The sequence below is a fragment of the Zingiber officinale genome, chromosome 8B (genome assembly GCF_018446385.1).
Source record: "Zingiber officinale cultivar Zhangliang chromosome 8B, Zo_v1.1, whole genome shotgun sequence".
In the NCBI taxonomy this organism is placed as follows: domain Eukaryota; kingdom Viridiplantae; phylum Streptophyta; class Magnoliopsida; order Zingiberales; family Zingiberaceae; genus Zingiber; species Zingiber officinale.
In genome coordinates, this window is record NC_056001.1 from 79,446,868 (window position 1) to 79,472,747 (window position 25,880).

General features: G+C 41.3%; 1 protein-coding gene across 1 annotated transcript; it reads left to right on the plus strand.

Moving 5' to 3' along the window:
- The first annotated feature begins 3,637 nt into the window (after positions 1-3,637).
- Positions 3,638-6,484, plus strand: LOC122013377 (pentatricopeptide repeat-containing protein At4g20770-like). The gene has a single exon (XM_042569633.1). It carries the CDS (start codon positions 3,709-3,711, stop codon positions 6,070-6,072), a length of 2,364 nt encoding a protein of 787 aa, XP_042425567.1. The 5' UTR covers positions 3,638-3,708; the 3' UTR covers positions 6,073-6,484.
- Positions 6,485-25,880: the final 19,396 nt, after the last annotated feature.

The following is a 25,880-nucleotide window of genomic DNA, read 5'->3' on the forward strand; positions in this document are numbered from 1 at the left end:
GAGTGTGCGGCGCGGCCCGACGGCTCACTCCCTCCATAAGGAAGAAGTGGTCGCCTGCATGCATGCAATGACATGATGCGTACAATGCAGCAGTCATCATATAAACATAAACTAAAATCAGGTATAAGGTATGCTACATGAAGCCAGCATGCTCAATTCAGTACATAAGTAAACAGCAAACAAAACATACAAGGTTGGTATCTAGTATCTGCTAAATATCATTTATAGCAACAAGAGACTGTATGGATATAAAAAACGAATATATCAAAGTTTTTGAGTGGAAGTATCAAGCACGGAAAAAATTACGAGTGAAGTCAAGGTAATGTAGTTCTTATCCAAAATAGCTCATGCACTAAGTTCAAAGAACTAAAGAATCAAAGTAAGAAGTACCCGCCTAAAAAAAAAATGGAGAGCATATCCGAAAGATCCCACGTTGAGACACTTGTCTCGAGTCCAAGTCCTACAAATCACGTGATGTACAATTTAACTAATTTCATAAATAACAACTAGCTAAACCCAAACCCAACTTAATTAGGGAAAAACCATAATCCAACTATGAACCTCGATTCACCCAAATCCATCCAGAGATCAGAGCTATCTTCCAAAACTAAAACAATATTGAGGTTGATTCAAAATATACAAATCTACCCAGAAATCCAAAGTCGTCTTGCCGAACAAAACTACATCAAAATTGGTTCACCTTCTCCAAATCTATCAAAATTCCCAACTACCATGAAGAAACAAGAACCACATCCCCCAATACACAATTCCGATCAAGAACACGAACTCAAAGAGCTCACCTTCATCCTTATAACTCATGAACAACCCACAGGAAGGAAGGCAAGCTACCCTACCATAACACTACTTAACCTCACTATTACAAAAATTGAAATCACTAACCTACCTAGCTTAAGCTATCACACATTGGAACACATCAGCAACAAGACGTAGTATTAAATCCGAATTCTGCTAACCATGAAAAGCCCTAACTAAAGCAGAAAAGAATCAAACGAATAGCATACTACAATCTCCATCAAATCTACTAACAAATACAAGTATGTTAAGAAATCCAAAGTCATTACAAGGAGAAGGAACCTCAAATCTCCACCAATTAAACCCGAATCATGAACTCCCAAAGAACAACGGCTTGGAAAATCAAGCGAATCCTCGAGCAGAAACTGGATCTGCATCCGGACCCCCTTTGCTATCCTACCAAATAAAACATACATACAAGGAACTACTTACTGGATCAGTTAAGGCACGGCTCAGAGAGGGAGAGATCGCCAGTCGTGCTGCTCTCGTGAGGAGGAAAGTAGAGATCGACGACTGTGGCTTGGCGGTTTCCGGTGAGGAAGTCGCGAGAGGGAAAGGGAGCTGCGACTGTGATGCTCGCGTGGTTAAAGCTCGCGAAGAGGGAGTTCGGCGTTGGGCAAAAAGAAAAGAAGAGGGTGGCGCCCGTAAGTGCTGGCGGTGCTCGGGTGTCGGCGAGGGGGAGATGTCGGCGGCATCCGGGGGTGCTCGTGCGAGGTATCGAGCGGTGACGCTGGGTGAGGGCTCGGGAGGAGAGGAGCTCGGCGATGGTTCAGCGCGAAGGGAGAATCGGGAGGAGAATATAAAGAAACGGAAGAAGAGGAAAAAAAAAACAAAACCTAGGTTTTTAATTGAAACTTAGGTTTTACTAACCCAATCAACTCTCATATTTGGGTATCCCAAACAGGCTTTTCTCAAACCCAGTAATGCATCCCCTTTGATTACGTCATACGAGCTCCAATTAAATTCCAAAAAATTTCTAAAAATCTCTAAAAATTCCGTTAAGATTTTTCATCTATTAAACCTTATTATTTGATTATTAATTTGGGCACCGTATTTTACATAAAAAAAAAACAAAACAAAACCTAGGTTTTTAATTGAAACTTAGGTTTTACTAACCCAATCAACTCCCATATTTGGATATCCCAAACAGGTTTTTCTCAAATCTAGTAATGCATCCCCTCTGATTACGTCATACGAGCTCCAATTAAATTCCAGAAAATTTCTAAAAATCTCTAAAAATTCCGTTAAGATTTGTCGTCTATTAAACCTTATTATTTGATTATTAATTTGGGCACCGTATTTTACAAAATTTTTAGAGATTTTTAGAAATTTTCTAGAATTTAATTGGAGCTCGTATGATGTAATCAGAGGGGATGCATTACTGGGTTTGAGAAAAGCCTGTTTGGCATACCCAAATATGAGAGTTGATTGGGTTAGTAAAACCTAAGTTTCAATTAAAAATTCTGTTAAGATTTTTCGTCTATTAAACCTTATTATTTGATTATTAATTTGGGCACCGTATTTTACAAATATACTCATGTGTCAACCTGATATCTCATATCCATGACTTGTGACATTAAGTCATCCGGTGACCTACATACTAGTCTCAACGTATTAATATTATCCTTGTATATTAATGCTCGACTAGGAATAGTTAAGAGTAGTGTTCAATGTATATCTACAATATCTTACTATCAATTCAACCAATTGATATGCTGTAGATAAGAATCTACTACCCAAGGATATTATTATACTTATTCAATCGACACTGAACTGAAATAAAAATAATAACCAACTTTGCCTTTTATTAATAATGATATATGATACAAAATGAGCCTTTTACAATCATCTTATAATTGGTACTAGAGCTAATACTAACATGAATGCCTTGGTCAAAATCCCCATGTGGAAGAGTACGGAGGCGCCTTCCATGCGGACAGAGGCGCCTTCCATGCGGACAGAGGCGCCTTGGAGAGCTTTGAAGACACCCACCAGAGGATAAAATTCGTAGGTTGTGGGTTTTATCAATTCCGTAGATAAGGGGATAAAAGTTGTTACTGGAGGGGCCTTGGATGAAGTTGGAGGCGCCTTTAACAGTCCATATAAGTCCTGTTCGAGCCGTCTTCAAGACAAATCTTCCCTACGAGCTACAAAGACCTTCCTACTGCTGTGAACACGTCTCACCACTGCTGTGCTACTGCTCTGGCACTTCCAACTGCTGTTAGCAGATTGACACCAACTCTTGAGCGCTTTCGAATCCTCATTCTGTGAGTTGGTAACGAAGTTAATTACTGTGTCTCTTTATTATTTACAAAAGGGAGTGTCGGCTGTTACACTTCCCTTCCTTCGATATTTTATATTCGATTCCCTCTTTTAACGATTCTGGAAGAAGTTTATAATAAATTACCCATCGATATAGTCTAAGTGATCATGAATTTTAAAATAGGAGTCATTAAAGGTTTTGAATCAAGTAACTCTTTGTGTTTTTATTTTTAGTTTCTATTTCTATTTTATTCCATTGCACATTTTAATTTTAAAATAAAAAATAGATTTTTTAAATGATTCACCCATGTACACACCGATCCTACATGTCCTTTCTGTCCGACTCCAAATTATACTAAGTATCATTGCACCGTTACCTGGGACCATTATTTATCTTCGTGTGGCAGAACCACTTAGGTGAACAATCTAATTTGGCAATGGTTTTTAACTATTAACAGTATGACTTACAAACACGCCCCCCTCTCAATCTCATTATTCAAGTTGATTGCATGCAGATTGACTCGTATATTCGTTAACCGGAATCATTTAAAAGGAACATATCCCACATAGCCCTTGGCTCGACCGGACTTCCTTTACAGTGACGCGTCTAGTGACGGCAACTTGGGAGGCAGCATGGGCCATTCGAGCCTCGCCCGCCTTGCCGACCTCCTCCAACGTTGCATCGGCAAACGATGTCATCTCAAAGGTAGAGCCGCCCACGCCCACATCCTCGCCGTCGGCCTCTCCGCCGACACGTTCCTATCCAACCGCCTCATCGAGCTCTACGCTCGCTGCCACCGCCTCGACTACGCCATAAACGTCTTCCGGTCCATCCCTTTCCCCAATGTCTACTCCTGGAACGCTGTCGTCTCCGCTTGCTCCAAATCCGGTGACTTGGAGCTGGCACGCCACCTGTTCGTGCAAATGCCTGATAAAAACGTTGTGTCCTGGAATACAATGATCGGCGCCTTGGCTCGCGGTGGTTTCGAGGATGCAGCCTTGGATTTGTACTATTCCATGGCGAGGGAAGGACTTCAGCCATCCAACTTTACCCTTGCCAGTGTCTTGAGCGCCTGCGGTTGTCTCATGGCTTTGTCCGATGGCCGCAGGTGCCACGGGCTCGCCGTCAAGATAGGACTCGATGCGAATTTGTTCGTGGAGAATGCTCTGCTTGGAGTGTATGCAAAATGTGGGAGCACAGATGACGCATTTAAAGTGTTTTATGATATATCGCAGCCTAATGAGGTCTCATTCACCACCATGATGGGTTGCATGATGCAGGGCGGCTCTGTTGGGCATGCAGTTAGGTTGTTTAGGAAAATGCACAAGAGTGGAATAAACATTGATCCGGTTGCTGTGTCGAGTGTCTTGATTGCTTGTGCTAGAGCAGAAGAGGATGAACACTATCCTTATAATTATGGTTTACTGCTTGGTCAATCAATACAAGCTCTTGCAATTAAATATGCCTTTGAAACAGATCCTCATGTTGGCAACTCATTGATTGATATGTATGCCAAAACTGGGAACATTGATGAAGCTGAGTTGGCTTTTCGTACACTGCCAAGCATTACGGTTGTTTCATGCAATGTTTTGATAGCTGGATATGGTCAGCAAGGTAACAGAAAAAAGGCTATGGACTTGTTAGAGCTGATGCAGCAAAATGGAATTGAACCAGATGAGGTCACTTACGTCAGTTTGCTTGCTGCATGTGTGAAGGCTAGGGACACTGTGTCAGCTCAAGATATATTTGATAAAATACCAGAACCAGATGTTAGATCATGGAATGCTATACTATCTGGATACTGCCAGGAAGATAGCTATGACAGAGCAATTGAGCTATTTAGGAAAATGCAGTTTTTAAATGTTCTACCTGATCGAACTACCTTGGCCCTTATTCTTAGCTCTTCCTCAGCTATAGGACTTCTGGACTTTGGGAAGCAATTACATGCTGCTTCAATAAGGATTGTTCGTCATGATGACTTATTTGTTGCAAGTGGACTGGTGGATATGTACTCAAAATGTGGACATATTGTGGCTGCAAAGCAGGTTTTTGATAGGATGTCAGAGAGGGATGTTGTGAGTTGGAATGCGATGATAACTGGATTTGCACATAATTCTCATAATAAAGAAGCCTTTTCTGTTTACAAGACGATGTGTCAAAATGGCTTCTATCCTACTGAATCTTCCTATGCAAGTGTGGTAAGCTCATGTGCTAGACTGTCATCCTTGCCTCAAGGTAGGCAGATACATGCCCATACAACAAAAGATGGTTATGAGAGTCATGTATATGTCGGGAGTGCTTTGATAGATATGTATGCTAAATGTGGTGAGGTAGACGAAGCACGTCTATTCTTTGACACCATGATGACTAAGAATGTTGTTTCATGGAATGAGATGATACATGGGTACGCACAAAATGGTCATGGTGAGAATGCAGTTGAACTCTTTGAACTCCTGCTAAGTACTGATGAGAAACCAAATAGTGTGACCTTTGTAGCTGTTCTTGCTGCATGCAGTCATGCTGGGATGGTTGACAAAGCGATCAGAATCCTTCATACAATGAAAAAGGACCACGACATTGAGCCGCTGGTTGATCACTATACATGTGTAATTGACTCTCTTGGCCGTGCTGGTCGCCTTGTTGAAGCTGAAGAACTAGTAGACAAGATGCCATACACAGATGATCCTATCCTGTGGGAAGTTTTGCTTAGTGCTTGTGCGGTACATGGAAATGCTAATCTTGGGAGACATGCTGCAGAACATCTTTTTCAGATTGATCCCTCAAATTCATCACCGTATGTACTTTTGTCCAATATATATGCTTCTTTAGGTAGATGGGATGATGCATCTGCTATCAGGGCATTGATGAGTGATCGAGGGGTAAAGAAGAATCGTGGGTATAGTTGGATTGACAATAAGAACGGAGTTCGTGCCTTCATGGTTGATGATGATCAGCGGGTGATTGAATCTGATGAAAAAAGCGTACATTTTGGTTGAAATGAATTGACCTGAAACTGATAAGTCTTTAGGTGCATCTCATCATGATAGAAGAAGAGATGCTTTCTGCAGTGCTGTCAAACTTGTGGCAAATTCCAAGGATGAGCAGTCGGAAAATGTCCACTACGGTGAATGCTAGTTCTACTTGTTAGTCTGGTATACTGACTTTCTAACAACAACCATACTCCAATACAAAGGAGATGAAACGTCACAGTTGTAATAAAACTTACCCCTCACATGAGCGCAGAATAGCATTGATCTGAACTCAGAGTTTTCTTGGATATCATGGTTGATTTAATTGCAGTTTAAAGAGAAACTATTTGTAATTGTAATGGAGAAGTCAAAGGATCTTGCAGTGTTGTGTAACCTGATTTGTTAAATATGACAATTTAATAATAATAAAAATAATAATAAGTGTTGATTAAGAAGTAAATTTATAGATTTTTTTTTAATTTTTTTTAAGAATTGTTTAGAATTTAAATTGAATTAGTATGATATTTTTAAGGGGATAAATCTATTAAACTTTTAAAGAGTCTGTTTAGAATATCAGTTAAGATGAGATTTAATTGAATTAATTAACGTAAGTTTAATATATAAAACCTAAGGTTTCTCCTCACTTCCTATTTTCTCTCGTGTCCTACTTCCTGATCCACCGTCGCTTCTTTTCTTTCGTCGCCTGCTTAGATTCGCTCCCGTCGCAAGCGCAAGCCTTCGTAGTCGGCCCTTTTTCAGCCAAGAGCAATAATCTGTCAACCCTCCAGCTCGGCGATGTCATCTCCTCTCCCTTGTGTTGTCATGCCATCATCGCTCTACCTTTTCTCCCTTGTGTCATCGCCCTCGCTCTCCTACACATTAACGCATCTCCGCGATCCACCAACCACTACAAGTAGCTCTACAGCCCATTTCGCTCTCCTGCCACTTACCCTTCCAATTTGCCATCTCAGTTGCCGCGAGCAGTGATCAACCACCGCGAGCAACCGACAGCCACATCAAGCAGAATTAGGTGTCACTAAGGTGGTTTGAGCCTTCAGCGCCACTATTAGTTGTTATCGCTTATTGCCATTATGACCCTGCACGAGATAAGAAAAGAGAAGGTAACGGCTCTCAATGAAATTGAGGTTAAATAGGCTAATGGTTTAGAATAAATAATAATTTGATTAACTAGTTGTTTAATTGAGTAAATAAATAAATTAACTAGAACCATAATTAGATTGGTTAATTAAGCTTAATTAGATGAGTGATCCCGTGCTAGCTAATCGGTTTAATGATTAAGTTAGTATTTCAATAATTAAATAGTTCAATTAATTGGTTATATAGATTAACCTATAGATATATATATTGATTAAGAAATCGGTTGATGCTACTACTAGACTTATAGTGGAATTTAGTTACACTTTGTATTCTCTGTTCTAGAGTTCTGATTTGAAATAGACTTTTAAACGTGAAGATATTTAGCACGGTACATATCAAGTGGGTATTTCATTTTATGATTTCTTAGGATATTAATCTTAGCGTATGAGTAATGGATTTGCTCGGTAATTTTATTACCTTGACTCTATTTTTATCTTGCTTTAGTTTGATTCTTAATTGTTTAAATTTAGAGTTGATCTACTTGATGTCTATTTCGACCAATATACCACGGATGGTCAAGCCACTAGCTAATGAATCTATTGATATTCATTACGCTTGGGAGATTGTTGGGGAAGATAAAGAAAGGACCTCCATCCGTGGGGGCCACCAATGAGGTGTCGATGATGTTGATAAAGTCACCATGACCCGAAGGAATATGAGACCATCAAAGATGCCTGGAGTTGTAGAAGGCCGTCACCGAGTGTTGAAAGGAGAACCAAGTCGTCTGGAGAGCTTATAGGAAGTAGAAGAGCGTAAGAGATGGTAGGAATGGAGGCTGGGGGCCCGACTCGTCCACTCCGATGCTTAAGTCAGTCTTCCATGGGGAAGATGAATATGGGCAGTAATAAATGCGTGTAAAAGTATACGTGTACCTTGGCCGGGACATTTTTGTTGCATGGAGTGGGATGTGCATTAGGGCATCTGAACGACGGGGTCGCTCGGAGATAAACTGTGTATTTGATCGAGGAGTTGGATTCAAGTTGATGGAACCAAATAGAATGTTGGGTATTGATCGACATACCAATATGTAGTGTTGAGTCTGCAAGGCAGCGGAGCTGATTGGAGATATCCTAGATCCGACAATCGGACATACACTCGATCAATGTGGTCAGAGATGACTATGAGGGCTTAGAGGTCGATAAGCTTTGGAGACAGTGTTGGGTTCTTCGGGCCATGAAAACCGCTTTTTCGCGTCGCGGAAACCCCGAAGGACCCAAAGCCGTAGATCCGTGCAAAGATTCGTATACAAAATTCGAAAAACTATTTCTTGTACGAGTTCAAAAACTGATCTTCTACTTAGATCTACGAGAAAAATGTTTACCCTTGTAGCGATGCCCTTCACGTTCCCGCTCGTCCAAATGATGCCGGATCTCAAGACCGTCAAGCGCCGGTCCTCTAGAAGTATCCACACGGACACACTAGATGGAGATGACCAAAAACCAAGGTGTGCTAGCACCTATGTGGTTCGGCCAAGGGAGGAGGAGAGGGAGAGCTTGAGAGGAAGAACACAAGGAAGAAGAAGAAATTACACCACTTGAATGGGAAAAATGAAATTCACACCTAAAAAACCAAGTGGCCGGCCACTTTCAAAAACTCACCAATTAATTGCATTAATTGCAATTAATATGAAACCATTACCAATTAATTGCATTAATTGCAATTAATATGAAACCATTAAGAGAGTGGCTTTGTAACTTCCATGAGGTGGCACCCATGATGATGTGGAACATCATTATTGGTCCACCTAATGCCAACTCACCAATGAGGTGGCAAAAGGTCAAGTCAAAATTGACCTTTGGTCTTCCTTCTCAAGTCAAGTCAAAGTTGACTCAATCTCTACCATGGTGGATCTAATCCAACCATTTGATTCGAGCCAACTTAATATAATGAATCTAATTCATTAAATTGAATTGATTCAATGAGTCAAAATCTAAATTAGACTCATTTAACACATGAATCAACTTGAGTCGAACTCAAGTTAGCCCAATTAGGATTACTCTTAATCCAATTTGATTCATCAAATGAATCTAATCCTCTTGGTTCATCAAATGAACCTAATTTCCACCTAATTGTCCTAAGTGTGTGACCCTATAGGTTCTTGTTGTAACGACCTAATTTTCCCTATTTCGAGTTCTAAATGTCCTCAAAAATATCTGGAAATGCTTTTAAAATGTTCTAGAGATTTTTAGAAATTTTTAGAGTATTTTTACGTAATTTTTGGAGGTTGTTTGGTATTTTTACAAAACGAAGAAGTTTAGACAAAAATTGTATAAGTTGAGATTCGACCCGTAGACCTTGGACAAGTCCTAAGCCTTAAGCGAAGTGAGGCAACCAAGTGAGCCGCGGGTCTTTTGTGAATATATATTGAACGAAATGTATATATGCAGTAGTTGGAACACTTAAAATAAATTAGAAAAAAAAAATGCGCGGCTGAGGGATCGAAGCTGCGATCTGTGGCTTCGGTTAAAAGCCAGTTGACAGCTGAGCCAGCGAGTTTTGTTAATTAAGGAAAGAACGGAAGTAATTTAAAGGATAGTTGATAATAGAAATATTGGAGTTTTGTTAATTTAAAGTAACCCTTTACAGTTAGCTCATCATTGCCTCCATATATCAAGAAATATTCTTTAGTCCTTCGTAAGTACTTAAGAATATTCTTGACCGCTATCCAGTGACTTTCACCTGGATCTGACTGGTATCTGCTCGTCATGCTCAAAGCATACGAGACATCAGGTCGAGTACACAGCATGGCGTACATGATCGATCCTATGGCTGAGGCATAAGGGATCTGATCCATGCGGTCTCTCTCCTCTCTAGAAGAGGGACCTTGAGTCTTCGAAAGACTCATGCCATGTGACATCGGCAGAAATCCCTTCTTGGAGTTCTGCATGGCAAACCGAAGGAGTACCTTGTCAATGTATGTACTCTGACTTAGGCCAAGCAATCTCTTAGATCTATCTCTATAGATCTGAATCCCTAGAATGCGAGATGCCTCACCTAAGTCCTTCATTGAGAAGCCAAGTCTTGACAGACTGAAGCATAGGGATGTCCTTCCCAATGAGTAGTATGTCATCCACATACAATATGAGGAAGACAACTATATCCCCTACAACATTCTTGTAGACACAAGGCTCATCTTCATTCTTGATGAAACCAAACTATTTGATTGCATCATCAAATCGAAGATTCCAGCTCCGAGAAGCTTGCTTTAGTCCATAAATGGACCTATGCAGCTTGCATACTCTGCTAGTATGCTGTGGATCTACAAAACCCTCAGGTTGTGTCATGTACACATCCTCGAGTAGGTTTCCATTCAGAAACGCGGTTTTGACATCCATCTGCCATATCTCATAGTCATGGTAGGCTGCAATAGCAAGCATGATCCGAATAGACTTAAACATCGCTACTGGAGAAAAAGTTTCATCATAGTCAATACCATGAATTTGCTTGAAACCTTTAGCTACCAAGCAACCCTTATAGATAAGTCCATTCATGTCAGTCTTTCTCTTAAAGACCCACTTACACCCAATGAGTTTTACCCCTTCAGGTGGATCAACCAAAGTCCATACTTGGTTGGTGTACATGGAATCCATCTCGGATCTCATGGCTTCTAGCCATTTCTCGGAATCTGGTCTCATCACAGCTTCCTGATAGGTGGTAGGCTCATCCTCTATGAGCACAACGTCATCATGGTCAGACAAGAGAAATGAGTATCTCTCAGGCTGACGACGTACCCTATCAGACCTGCAAAGAGGTATGTCTACTTGAACTGGTTGTTGTTCCTCAACTCTTTGTGGAACAACATCATCCACAACACTTTGTGGTTCCAGTTCAACTTCCATCGAGGCATCAGTGCTATTGTTCGCATCTTGAACTTCTTCAAGATCGAACGCGCTCCCACTAGTCTTTCTAGAAACAAAGTCCCTTTCTAGAAAGACCCCAGTCTTTGCCACAACTACCTTGTGCTGACTGGGAATGTAGAAGTAATATCCCTTAGTTTCCTTGGGATATCCGATGAAATAGCACTTGTCGGATTTGGGTCCTAATTTGTCTGAGACTTGACGTCGTACGTAAGCCTCACAACCCCAAATCCTCATAAAAGACACCTGGGTATCTCTCCCAGTCCATATCCTATATGGTGTCTTTATCACGGCCTTTGATGGAACTCGGTTGAGTATGAAAGCTGCCGTGTCTAGAGCATATCCCCATAGATATGTCGAAAGATCTGTGTGACTCATCATAGATCGTACCATATCTAATAAGGTACGATTCCTCCTTTCGGATACACCATTCCACTGTGGTGTTCCAGGAGGAGTGAGTTGAGATAAAATCCTACACTCAGCTAAGTAGTCACGAAACTCATGGTTTAAGTATTCACCACCTCGATCTGATCGAAGTACCTTAATACTCTTGCCAAGCTGGTTCTGTACTTCATTCTTGAATTCTTTGAACTTTTCAAAGGATTCAGATTTATGTGTCATCAGGTACACATAACCATATCTACTGAAGTCATCAGTAAATGTGATGAAGTATCTATAACCGCCTTTAGCAGCGACATTGAAAGGGCCACATACATCACTATGTATGAGTCCTAACAAATCAGTCGCTCTCTCGTCGTGCCCACTAAAGGGAGTCTTGGTTATCTTGCCTCGTAGGCATGACTCGCATATCTCATATGATTCAAAATCAAATGAGTCCAGCAAACCATCCTTATGGAGCTGGGATAAGCGCTTGTCATTTATATGACCTAAGCGACAGTGCCAGAGGTAAGTTTGGTTCAAGTCATTCGACTTGATCCTCTTGGTATTTATGTTATAGACAGGGCTCTCTAGGTCTAGAATGTAGAGTCCGTTTATCAGAGGTGCACTACAATAGAACATATCGTTTAAAAAGACAGAACAACATTTGTTCTTTATTATAAACGAGTATCCTCTCTTGTCCAAACAAGAAATTGATATTATGTTCTTTGTCAAGGCAAGCACATAACAACAATCGTCTAATTCTAGTACTAGCCCAGAGGGCAGAGATAGATGATAAGTTCCTACAACAATAGCAGCAACTCGTGCTCCAATGCCTACCGGTCTATCTCACCCTTCGTCAATGCCCTGCTATTCCTCAGCGCTTGTACATTAGTACAAATGTGCGAAGCACATCCGGTATCTAATACCCACGATGAAGAAATAGAGAGGTTGACTTCTATAACATTTATACCTGAAGTAGAAATCTTATTTCTCTTCTTCTTAAGATCTTCCAGGTATTCTTTGGAGTTCCTCTTCCAGTGCCTTGCTTGTCCTTGATATAGGTGACAAAGATGTTCAACCATATCGTAAGCGCTCATAAACTCATGTTGCTTCTGAAGCTCAAAGTTCATGGTTGCGAGCATAAGACAAGACACATCTAATGCGTCATCTCGATGCTTCTTGTAAGCATCTCGGTCTGCTCGCTGCTCCAGGACGTACAGTTTACGTTCTTGGGTGAGAACTATTCTCGATTCCTGTACCAGTCCAGGAAATTTGCTCCGCTTAAGGACAGATCGCAGAGAGAAAATGTTCGTATTTGACGTCATGGTTATCTACAATAGAAAAATTTGCAGAAATAAATATCATATTCTTTTAAAAATCATTTAATTAGGCCTTTAATTAAACGATGCTCCCACTGAATTCTATAATTCTTGTGGGACAAGATCCACATCATACTAACCCTTGAGTTAGCTTTGGCTAATACGCCCAAGGCTTAGTATGATCGGTAGATAACGATTACCAATTACATCTCTATGCAACTCTTGTTTATAGAATCAATATCCGCATTTATATTAAAACTCGAGTTAGCTTTGGCTAATACGCCCGAGAGTTAATATAGATGTGATTTTGACCTATCTTTTCCAACCGTTGGAATAATGCCTATAGTTGACTCGATCCAACCGAGTAACTAGGAATACTCAATCTAATTGAGTTTGTATTCACCCATGCGTTGATAGGCGGGACCAAGATTGTCCCTCCGTACCCTACCAAGATAATATGTATTGCTCTGCTTTGGCAGATTCAACAATACATGTGATCGAGGTAGTGATAGGTATCACGGCACAGTTAGGCATTTAGAGTTGGTTCGATCTAGATCTAATCTAATCGAGAAGGATGCATCTTGTGCACGACTTAGATCTAATCTAATCGCAAGGGTGCATCATGTGCACGACTTAGATCTAATCTAATCGTTAAGGCACTAATTAATTAATTAACTATTAAACATGCATCAGATACATAATAATTAATTAATTAATCTATTTGTGATTTAGTCATGGCCCTACTACGATCTTCTCAAGCCAATGAGAAGATCGAATGGTCAACCTAGGGTCAACAGCTTCTCCAAGCTCCTCCCTTTGACCACCTTGTGTTGCTCGTGCCCGCCTCGGAACTCCGTCTCGTGTGGACCCTCCACCGCTCCAATTTGTACATTACAATTTGAAACTCGAGTTACATTCGAGTCTAAATCTAATTTACAACAAGAATAAAAGACGAGGCACGACGTGCAGGTCACGAATAATAAAATAAATACAACACGCGAAAACACATCACGCAGGCCGTATTATGAATTACAACACAACCAATCATATTGGGTTTTGGGCCATGACTATCACAAAATTAATATATAATTCAAAATTATATATTTTCTTATTTTCTGTAATTTTAAAAATAATTTTTTTTTTACAATTTTACAAGTAAAATTTCCCGGCGGTCCGCGGAACGGATCCCCTTGCGGGGCCAGGGGCAGCGCCCCTACCCGCGATCTAACCATCGTGAGGGTCCCATTGCGATCCAACAGCGCCCAAACCCGCTGTCCCAAAACGATTTGGGCCGAGACATTACCGTTTCGGAAAAATCTTCCCGACGGGTTCGTTTTTAGCGATTTCGGGTGCGATCGCGGAGCAAATCCCCTTGCGGGGTTAGGGGCAGCGCCCCACGATCTAACCATCGTGAGTTGCTCCGTTGCGATCTAAAGGCACCCGAGTCCGTTGTCCCAAAAGATTTTGGGTCGAAACGAAGCCGTTTGGGAAAATTCTTCCCGATAGCCGAAGCCTACAAGTGCCGAGACACTTGTGCTTCGCCTATAAGGAAAAATTACCCATAAAAATATAAAAATTGAATTTTTACAGAAAATCACAGAAGTTTTGTTTTCCAAAAACCAAAAACTAACTCGTACAAGTCTTTGCACGTGGCTCTGATACCTCTGTTGGGTTCTTCGAGCCACGAAAACCGCTTTTTCGCGTCGCAGAAACCCCGAAGGACCCAAAGCCGTAGATCCGTGCAAAGATTCGTATACAAAATTTCAAAACTGATCTACTACTTAGATCTACAAAAAATGTTTACCCTTGTAGCGATGCCCTTCGCGTTCCCGCTCGTCAAATGATGGATCTCAAGACCGTCAAGCGCCGGTCCTCTAGAAGTATCCACATGGACACACTAGATGGAGATGACCAAAACCAAGGTGTGCTAGCACCTATGTGGTTCGGCCAAGGGAGAGGGAGAGGGAGAGCTTGAGAGGAAGAACACAAGGAAGAAGAAGAAGTTACACCACTTGAATGGGAAAATGAAATTCACACCCAAAAACCAAGTGGCCGGCCACTTTCAAAAACTCACCAATTAATTGCATTAATTGCAATTAATATGAAACCATTACCAATTAATTGCATTAATTGCAATTAATATGAAACCATTAAGAGAGTGGCTTTGTAACTTCCATGAGGTGGCACCCATGATGATGTGGAACATCATTATTGGTCCACCTAATGCCAACTCACCAATGAGGTGGCAAAAGGTCAAGTCAAAATTGACCTTTGGTCTTCCTTCTCAAGTCAAGTCAAACTTGACTCAATCTCTACCATGGTGGATCTAATCCAACCATTTGATTCGAGCCAACTTAATATAATGAATCTAATTCATTAAATTGAATTGATTCAATGAGTCAAAATCTAAATTAGACTCATTTAACACATGAATCAACTTGAGTCGAACTCAAGTTAGCCCAAGTAGGATTACTCATAATCCAATTTGATTCATCAAATGAATCTAATCCTCTTGGTTCATCAAATGAACCTAATCTCCACCTAATTGTCCTAAGTGTGTGACCCTATAGGTTCTTGTAACGTTGGCAATGCCCTAAACTCATTTAGGAGCATAAGTAATGAGCGGTATCTAGCAACACATCATTACTACCCAAGTTACAAGAATGTTGAGATCCAACATCACCTTGTGACTACCAATTGTGACTACTCACAAAATAATGACAAGTGTCCTTCTATCCTAGACATCTAGATTGATCAATGTGAGGCATAGACCGTGTCATCCTCTAATCAATCTAAATCTTGAACTCCAAGTAGACTCACTCGATCAAATGAGCTCAACATCTAATGTTGACTCATTTGGGCATGACCATGCACTTAGTGGTCTCACTCTATCAAGAATACCGATGTCGCTCCCGTCATATGGGAGGGATAGATCCCATCTACATCACTCACATCCCTCTACATAATTCATTATATACCCAGTAATCACCTTTATAGTCCACCCAGTTACGGGTGACGTTTGACGAAACTAAAGTACATAACTCCTTATGTAGGGATCCATGGTGACTTCAGGTCTAAGGACTAATAGTCATACTAATAGCCACATGAGAAAGTATATGACACTCATATAACGATCCATGATACTTTCTCATGGCGGGTCATTCAGTATACATTCTCCAATGTATACCCATGTGTCAGCTTGATATCTCTATATCCATGACTTGTGAGATCAAGTCATCGAACTGACCTACATGCTAGTCTTATTGCATTAACATTGTCCCTGAATGTTAATACTCGACTAGGAATGATTTAGAGTAGTGTTCCCTATATCATCTCACTATCGATTCAACTAATCGATTGATATAGGTATGAACCCTCTACTCAAGGATTCTATTATACTTAGTCTATTTGGCACTAATACAAATAAGTATAATAACCAAACAAATGCCTTTATTAATATACAAGAATATGATATACATGAGTCCATACAATCTTCAAATGATTGGCTCTAGGGCTCTAACTAACAATCTCCCACTAGCACTAGTGCCAATCAGTATAGGCCTAATGACCTAGTGTGACCATTATGCTTTCTCTGTGCCAAAGCCTTGGTCAAGGGATCTGCGATGTTAGCCTCTGTAGGTACTCTGTAAATCTTCACATCTCCTCTATCGATAATCTCTCGAATGAGATGGAAGCGCCGTAGTATGTGCTTGGTCCGCTGATGTGAGCGAGGTTCCTTCGCCTGTGCCATTATTGTCACAATAGAGCTCAACGGGGTCGCGATGCTAGGAACCACCCCAAGTTCGATGAACTTGCGGATCCAAAGCCTCCTTTGCCTCGATGCAGAATATACTTGTAGAATCAGCCCATCGATCCCGCTTGAACTCTTCGCACCACCATTAATGCAAAATACGAATCATTGCGATCGGTAATCATCCTGATCGGTTTGAAAGCTGGCATCACTGTAACCCTTTACAGTTAGCTCATCATTGCCTCCATATATCAAGAAATATTCTTTAGTCCTTCGTAAGTACTTAAGAATATTCTTGACCGCTATCTAGTGACTTTCACCTGGATCTGACTGATATCTGCTCGTCATGCTCAAAGCATACGAGTACACAGCATGGCGTACATGATCGATCCTATGGCTGAGGCATAAGGGATCTGATCCATGCGGTCTCTCTCCTCTCTAGAAGAGGGACCTTGAGTCTTCGAAAGACTCACGCCATGTGACATCGGCAGAAATCCCTTCTTGGAGTTCTGCATGGCAAACCGTAGTCAATGTATGTACTCTGACTTAGGCCAAGCAATCTCTTAGATCTATCTCTATAGATCTGAATCCCTAGAATGCGAGATGCCTCACCTAAGTCCTTCATTGAGAAGCAACTCCCTAGCCAGGTCTTGACAGACTGAAGCATAGAGATGTCCTTCCCAATGAGTAGTATGTCATCCACATACAATATGAGGAAGACAACTATATCCCCTACAACCTTCTTATAGACACAAGGCTCATCTTCATTCTTGATGAAACCAAACTATTTGATTGCATCATCAAATCGAAGATTCCAGCTCCGAGAAGCTTGCTTTAGTCCATAAATGGACCTATGTAGCTTACATACTCTGCTAGTATGCTGTGGATCTACAAAACCCTCAGGTTGTGTCATGTACACATCCTCGAGTAGGTTTCCATTCAGAAACGCGGTTTTGACATTCATCTGCCATATCTCATAGTCATGGTAGGCTGCAATAGCAAGCATGATCCGAATAGACTTAAACATCGCTACTGGAGAAAAAGTTTCATCATAGTCAATACCATGAATTTGCTTGAAACCTTTAGCTACCAAGCGACCCTTATAGATAAGTCCATCCATGTCAGTCTTTCTCTTAAAGACCCACTTACACCCAATGGGTTTTACCCCTTCAGGTGGATCAACCAAAGTCCATACTTGGTTGGTGTACATGGAATCCATTTCGGATCTCATGGCTTCTAGCCATTTCTCGGAATGTGGTCTCATGACCGCTTCCCGATAGGTGGTAGGCTCATCCTCTATGAGCACAACGTCATCATGGTCAGACAAGAGAAATGAGACGACGTACCCTATCAGACCTGCGAAGAGGTATGTCTACTTGAACTGGTTGTTGTTCCTCAACTCTTTGTGGAACAACATCATCCACAACACTTTGTGGTTCCAGTTCAACTTCCATCGAGGCATCAGTGCTATTGTTCGCATCTTGAACTTCTTCAAGATCGAACGCGCTCCCACTAGTCTTTCTAGAAACAAAGTCCCTTTGCCACAACTACCTTGTGCTGACTGGGAATGTAGAAGTAATATCCCTTAGTTTCCTTGGGATATCCGATGAAATAGCACTTGTCGGATTTAGGTCCTAATTTGTCTGAGACTTGACGTCGTACGTAAGCCTCACAACCCCAAATCCTCATAAAAGACACCTGGGCATCTCTCCCAGTTCATATCCTATATGGTGTCTTTATTACGGCCTTTGATGGAACTCGGTTGAGTATGAAAGCTGCCGTGTCTAGAGCATATCCCCATAGATATGTCGGAAGATCTGTGTGACTCATCATAGATCGTACTATATCTAATAAGGTATGATTCCTCCTTTCGGATACACCATTCCACTGTGGTGTTCCAGGAGGAGTGAGTTGAGATAAAATCCCACACTCAGCTAAGTAGTCACGAAACTCATGGCTTAAGTATTCACCACCTCGATCTGATCGAAGTACCTTAATACTCTTTCCAAGCTGGTTCTGTACTTCATTCTTGAATTCTTTGAACTTTTCAAAGGATTCAGATTTTTGTGTCATCAGGTACACATAATCATATCTACTGAAGTCATCAGTAAATGTGATGAAGTATCTATAACCGCCTTTAGCAGCGACATTGAAAGGGCCACATACATCACTATGTATGAGTCCTAACAAATCAGTCGCTCTCTCGTCGTGCCCACTAAAGGGAGTCTTGGTTATCTTGCCTCGTAGGCATGACTCGCATATCTCATATGATTCAAAATCAAATGAGTCCAGCAAACCATCCTTATGGAGCTGGGATAAGCGCTTGTCATTTATATGACCTAAGCGACAGTGCCAGAGGTAAGTTTGGTTCAAGTCATTCGACTTGATCCTCTTGGTATTTATGTTATAGACAGGACTCTCTAGGTCTAGAATGTAGAGTCCGTTTATCAGAGGTGCACTACAATAGAACATATCGTTTAAAAAGACAGAACAACATTTGTTCTTTATTATAAACGAGTATCCTCTCTTGTCCAAACAAGAAATTGATATTATGTTCTTTGTCAAGGCAAGCACATAACAACAATCGTCTAATTCTAGTACTAGCCCAGAGGGCAGAGATAGATGATAAGTTCCTACAACAATAGCAGCAACTCGTGCTCCAATGCCTACTCGTAGGTCTATCTCACCCTTCGTCAATGCTCTGCTATTCCTCAGCGCTTGTACATTAGTACAAATGTGCGAAGCACATCCGGTATCTAATACCCACGATGAAGAAATAGAGAGGTTGACTTCTATAACATTTATACCTGAAGTAGAAATCTTATTTCTCTTCTTCTTAAGATCTTCCAGGTATTCTTTGGAGTTCCTCTTCCAGTGCCTTGCTTGTCCTTGATATAGGTGACAAAGATGTTCAACCATATCGTAAGCGCTCATCAACTCATGTTGCTTCTGAAGCTCAGAGTTCATGGTTGCGAGCATAAGACAAGACACATCTAATGCGTCATCTTGATGCTTCTTGTAAGCATCTCGGTCTGCTCGCTCCAGAACGTACAGTTTACGTTCTTGGGTGAGAACTATTCTCAGATTCCTGTACCAGTCCAGGAAATTTGCTCCGTTGAGCTTGTCCTTCTTAAGGACAGATCGCAGAGAGAAAATGTTCGTATTTGACGTCATGGTTATCTACAACAGAAAATTTGCAGAAATAAATATCATATTCTTTTAAAAATCATTTAATTAGGCCTTTAATTAAACGATGCTCCCACTGAATTCTATAATTCTTGTGGGACAAGATCCACATCATACTAACCCTTGAGTTAGCTTTGGCTAATACGCCCAAGGCTTAGTATAATCGGTAGGTAACGATTACCAATTACATCTCTATGCAACTCTTGTTTATAGAATCAATATCCGCATTTATATTAAAACTCGAGTTAGCTTTGGCTAATACGCCCGAGAGTTAATATAGATGTGATTTTGACCTATCTTTTCCAACCGTTGGAATAATGCCTATAGTTGACTCGATCCAACCGAGTAACTAGGAATACTCAATCTAATTGAGTTTGTATTCACCCATGCGTTGATAGGCGGGACCAAGATTGTCCCTCCGTACCCTACCAAGATAATATGTATTGCTCTGCTTTGGCAGATTCAACAATACATGTGATCGAGGTAGTGATAGGTATCACGGCACGGTTAGGCATTTTAGAGTTGGTTCGATCTAGATCTAATCTAATCGAGAAGGATGCATCTTGTGCACGACTTAGATCTAATCTAATCGCAAGGGTGCATCATGTGCACGACTTAGATCTAATCTAATCGTTAAGGCACTAATTAATTAATTAACTATTAAACATGCATCAGATACATAATAATTAATTAATTAATCTATTTGTGATTTAGTCATGGCCCTACTACGATCTTCTCAAGCCAATGAGAAGATCGAATGGTCAACCTAGGGTCAACAGCTTCTCCAAGCTCCTCCCAATGACCGCCTTGTGTTGCTCGTGCCCGCCTCGGAACTCCGTCTCGTGTGGACCCTCCACTGCTCCAATTTGTACATTACAATTTGAAACTCGAGTTACATTCGAGTCTAAATCTAATTTACAACAAGAATAAAAGAGAGGCACGACGCACATGCAACACGCGAAAACACATCACGGCACGCAGGCCGTATTATGAATTACAACACAACCAATCATATTGGGTTTTGGGCCATGACTATCACAAAATTAATATATAATTCAAAATTATATATTTTCTTATTTTCTGTAATTTTAAAAATATATATATATTTTTTTACAATTTTACAAGTAAAATTTCCCGGCGGTCCCGGTTAGCGGTTTCGAGCGCAATCGCGGAACGGATCCCCTTGCGGGGCCAGGGGCAACGCCCCTACCTGCGATCTAACCATCGCGAGGGTCCCATTGCGATCCAACAGCGCCCAAACCCGCTGTCCCAAAACGATTTGGGCCGAGACATTACCGTTTCGGAAAAATCTTCCCGACGAGTTCGTTTTTAGCGATTTCGGGTGCGATCGCGGAGCAAATCCCCTTGCGGGGTTAGGGGCAGCGCCCCTACCCATGATCTAACCATCGTGAGTTGCTCCGTTGCGATCTAAAGGCACCCGAGTCCGCTGTCCCAAAAGATTTTGGGTCGAAACGAAGCCGTTTGGGAAAATTCTTCCCGATAGCCGAAGCCTACAAGTGCCGAGACACTTGTGCTTTGCCTATAAGGAAAAATTACCCATAAAAACATAAAAATTGAATTTTTACAGAAAATCACAGAAGTTTTGTTTTCCAAAAACCAAAAACTAACTCGTACAAGTCTTTGCACGTGGCTCTGATACCACTGTTGGGTTCTTCGGGCCACGAAAACCGCTTTTGGAAACCCCGAAGGACCCAAAGCCGTAGATCCATGCAAAGATTCGTATACAAAATTTGAAAAACTATTTCTTGTACGAGTTCAAAAATTGATCTACTACTTAGATCTACGAGAAAAATGTTTACCCTTGTAGCGATGCCCTTCGCGTTCCCGCTCGTCCAAATGATGCCGGATCTCAAGACCGTCAAGCGCCGGTCCTCTAGAAGTATCCACACGGACACACTAGATGGAGATGACCAAAAACCATGGTGTGCTAGCACCTATGTGGTTCGGCCAAGGGAGGAGGAGAGGGAGAGGGAGAGCTTGAGAGGAAGAACACAAGGAAGAAGAAGAAGTTACACCACTTGAATGGGAAAAATGAAATTGACACCCAAAAAACCAAGTGGCCGGCCACTTTCAAAAACTCACCAATTAATTGCATTAATTGCAATTAATATGAAACCATTACCAATTAATTGCATTAATTGCAATTAATATGAAACCATTAAGAGAGTGGCTTTGTAACTTCCATGAGGTGGCACCCATGATGATGTGGAACATCATTATTGGTCCACCTAATGCCAACTCACCAATGAGGTGGCAAAAGGTCAAGTCAAAATTGACCTTTGGTCTTCCTTCTCAAGTCAAGTCAAACTTGACTCAATCTCTACCATGGTGGATCTAATCCAACCATTTGATTCGAGCCAACTTAATATAATAAATGTAATTCATTAAATTGAATTGATTCAATGAGTCAAAATCTAAATTAGACTCATTTAACACATGAATCAACTTGAGTCGAACTCAAGTTAGCCCAATTAGGATTACTCTTAATCCAATTTGATTCATCAAATGAATCTAATCCTCTTGGTTCATCAAATGAACCTAATCTCCACCTAATTGTCCTAAGTGTGTGACCCTATAGGTTCTTGTAACGTTGGCAATGCCTTAAACTCATTTAGGAGCATAAGTAATGAGCGGTATCTAGCAACACATCATTACTACCCAAGTTACAAGAATGTTGAGATCCAACATCACCTTGTGACTACTAATTGTGACTACTCACAAAATAATGAAAAGTGTCCTTCTATCCTAGACATCTAGATTGATCAATGTGAGGCATAGACCGTGTCATCCTCTAATCAATCTAAATCTTGAACTCCAAGTAGACTCACTCGATCAAATGAGCTCAACATCTAATGTTGACTCATTTGGGCATGGCCATGCACTTAGTGGTCTGACTCTATCAAGAATACCGATGTCGCTCCCGTCATATGGGAGGGATAGATCCCATCTACATCACTCACATCCCTCTACATAATTCGTTATATACCCAGTAATCGCCTTTATAGTCCACCCAGTTACGGGTGACGTTTGACGAAACTAAAGTACATAACTCCTTTTGTAGGGATCCATGGTGACTTCAGGTCTAAGGACTAATAGTCATACTAATAGCCACATGAGAAAGTATATGACACTCATATAACGATCCATGATACTTTCTCATGGCGGGTCATTCAGTATACATTCTCCAATGTATACCCATGTGTCAGCTTGATATCTCTATATCCATGACTTGTGAGATCAAGTCATCGAACTGACCTACATGCTAGTCTTATTGCATTAACATTGTCCCTGAATGTTAATACTCGACTAGGAATGATTTAGAGTAGTGTTCCCTATATCATCTCACTATCGATTCAACTAATCGATTGATATAGGTATGAACCCTCTACTCAAGGACGCTATTATACTTAGTCTATTTGGCACTAATACAAATAAGTATAATAACCAAACAAATGCCTTTATTAATATACAAGAATATGATATACATGAGTCCATACAATCATCAAATGATTGACTCTAGGGCTCTAACTAATAGACAGAGCATGGCTGGGACACAAGAAAGGAGACATCATCAAGATCTGTGCTGAAGGCAACAACTATGGCAATTGGATCTACATTGGAGGTAGCCATGACAATCATGAGAACAAGGGCTCAAAAGCCTGATTGCGATGACTTTGGGGCTATGGCTAGCTATGGACGGTGACGACGCTGGCTATGGACGGGAACAACGCTAGGGCTGCGGACTACGATAGCGCTGGCATAGGTGATGGAGGACGACGACGACGGCGATGGCGGTAACGGGACTAGATGCAAATGGTAATGGCGTTGGGGCTGTGGCTGGCTTTGGATGACAAAGAAGGGAAATGACATCGGTAGTGGCGGCGTTGGCGACTAGGAAGGGCCCCTTATTGAGCAGCCATGGCTGTGTGAAGAGTGGGCTCCTCTTATGGGTTGCCCCTCATGCTAAGTGGTGTCAGGAGCCTTTGTGAGGGAGAGCCCCTCCTTAATGAGAGGGAGCATTGGACAAATAAAAGGGAGAAGGAGCGTGGAAAGAGGGAGAGAGAAAGACCGTGAGAGGGAGGAAGAGGAGGCAGCAAAAGCAGCGTGTTTGGTAGTGAAAGAGGAGAGGGGATTGGTGAGGTGACAAGAGGAAGAAGAGGTCTAGCCTAACTACTGAGGGCACAGACAGCAAGGAAGAAGGAGCTCCTCTTTAGCGGCGGCATGCGTGAGGAGGAAATGGGGGAGATCGCATGTGTCCCTTTCCTTCTGTCCATCTCAACCCTAAAAAGAGGGGATAATAAGGAAAAGACCCAAAAACCCTTTTTTCCTCATGACTTACTTATATTTCTATATTACAAGTCTCCCCTTTAAGTCTTGTTGAAGGAGACATGAGTTTGATTGACTGGACTGTTATGTTGTGGCGGTAATATCCCTTGACTGAATTGAAAATGAGATCTCTGCTCTTGTCGTAAGGGTGCATCCTTCAACTGAGGAGTTAGGTATGAGATCTCCGTGCCTATAGTAAGGCGAATCGCTAGCGTGGAGCTAGTGGCTCTAAGTTTGTCAAAAGGCTAATGATTTTTGATTGAGGAGTTGGGAGATAGTTAGTGATGTTAGTGCAGTTTATACTAACGGTCTAACTCAGGTTTTGATGAATGACAAGTGAGTTAAGTTAGGTATTTTGTGATCTAATTGCGTTACTAAGTGTGTAGGGATTGATGAATCTGAAGGACCGGACACCTGGCTAAAATCTAGCTAGGTTTGCGGGACCAGATAACTAGTGCGAAGTCTAGATAGGTCAACGGGTTGACCGGATATCTAGCATAAAGTTCGGTTGGGTTTGCGGGATTGGGCAACCGGCAAAAGTCTAGTTGGGTCTGCGGATCAGACAATTGGCATAAAGACCTAGTGGCTCAAGAAGCAAGTCAACAGCAAGCTGGTAAGTTTAGTCACTGGAGGAGAGTAACTAAGTGAGAACGCGTCCCGGGTTGAGGGACAGTAGGCATCGATCCAGTTTAGGTTCATTTTGAATCCCTAAATTGAGACCTTGATTAGTTCTTGGTCTTGGGAGGACAGGAACTAATTACTACTCTTTATTATAACTGTGCTAACTTTGTTTTGCAGGGTAAATGCTTTAGTTTTCGACTAACACATTTTATAGGAAAAGATGAGTACAAAAGCCTTCGGATGAACAGTACCTAAAGGCGCCTTCAAGCATTGGAAAACACCTTCAAATTGTTCATGGAAGGCGCCTTCAATGGCTATGGAAGGCGCCTTCCGGAGGATAAAAGTCGACCAATTTGACGATAAGCTTCAGCAAGTTCTAGGATCAAATTTGACCCATTGGAGGCACTTTCAACGCCTATGGAAGGTGCCTTCCATGCCCTATTTAAGGCAGTCTCGATCAAACTTCATTCAATAACTCATATACGAGCTACTACGTGTTAATTCGAGATTCCGACTGCTCTGACTTCCTACTGCGACTCTGCTGTGAAGCTGCTACGCCCGACAACTGCTTCGAGGACTTCTGATCATAGCCGACAGATCGACACCAACACTCGTGCACTCTTACTTCAATCCCTACATGTTGGTAACAAAGTCATTTTTTTTGTACTTAATTTCTGCAAACGAAAAGTGTAGTTTATTACACTTTTTCGATCTCTTTGTACTTGATCTCCTCTTCTGGAGGTACCGGAAGAGGTTTGTTAGTGGATTACCTATCGATATGTTCACGGGACCTAGGTCTTGGAGTAGGAGTTGTTGAAGGCTCCGATCCAAGTAAACCGTTTGTGTTCGTATTATTTGTGGTTTGTCTATTTTCTTATTCTACTGTGTTTGTACTTTGATTTAAAAACCGAAAATAACGATATTTTCAAAACCATATGATTCACCCCCCTCTTGCATGAGACTTGATCCAACAAGTGGTATCAGAGCGGGTATCGCTCTACTTTGGTCCAACCACCAATCAGGCAAGGAGGTGTGTTTGTTACTTGCTTTTAATATCTTTTTCTGGTTTTGAACTTTTTCGATAAAGTCTAAATTGGTACAATTACCTCTTTGGATATATTTTTTCGTTGCAAATTACCGTGAATTGGTGCAACACCACTCAAGTGGTCAATATTTCTTTTTTACTTCAAACTCTACTAATCCAAGACCTAGTCT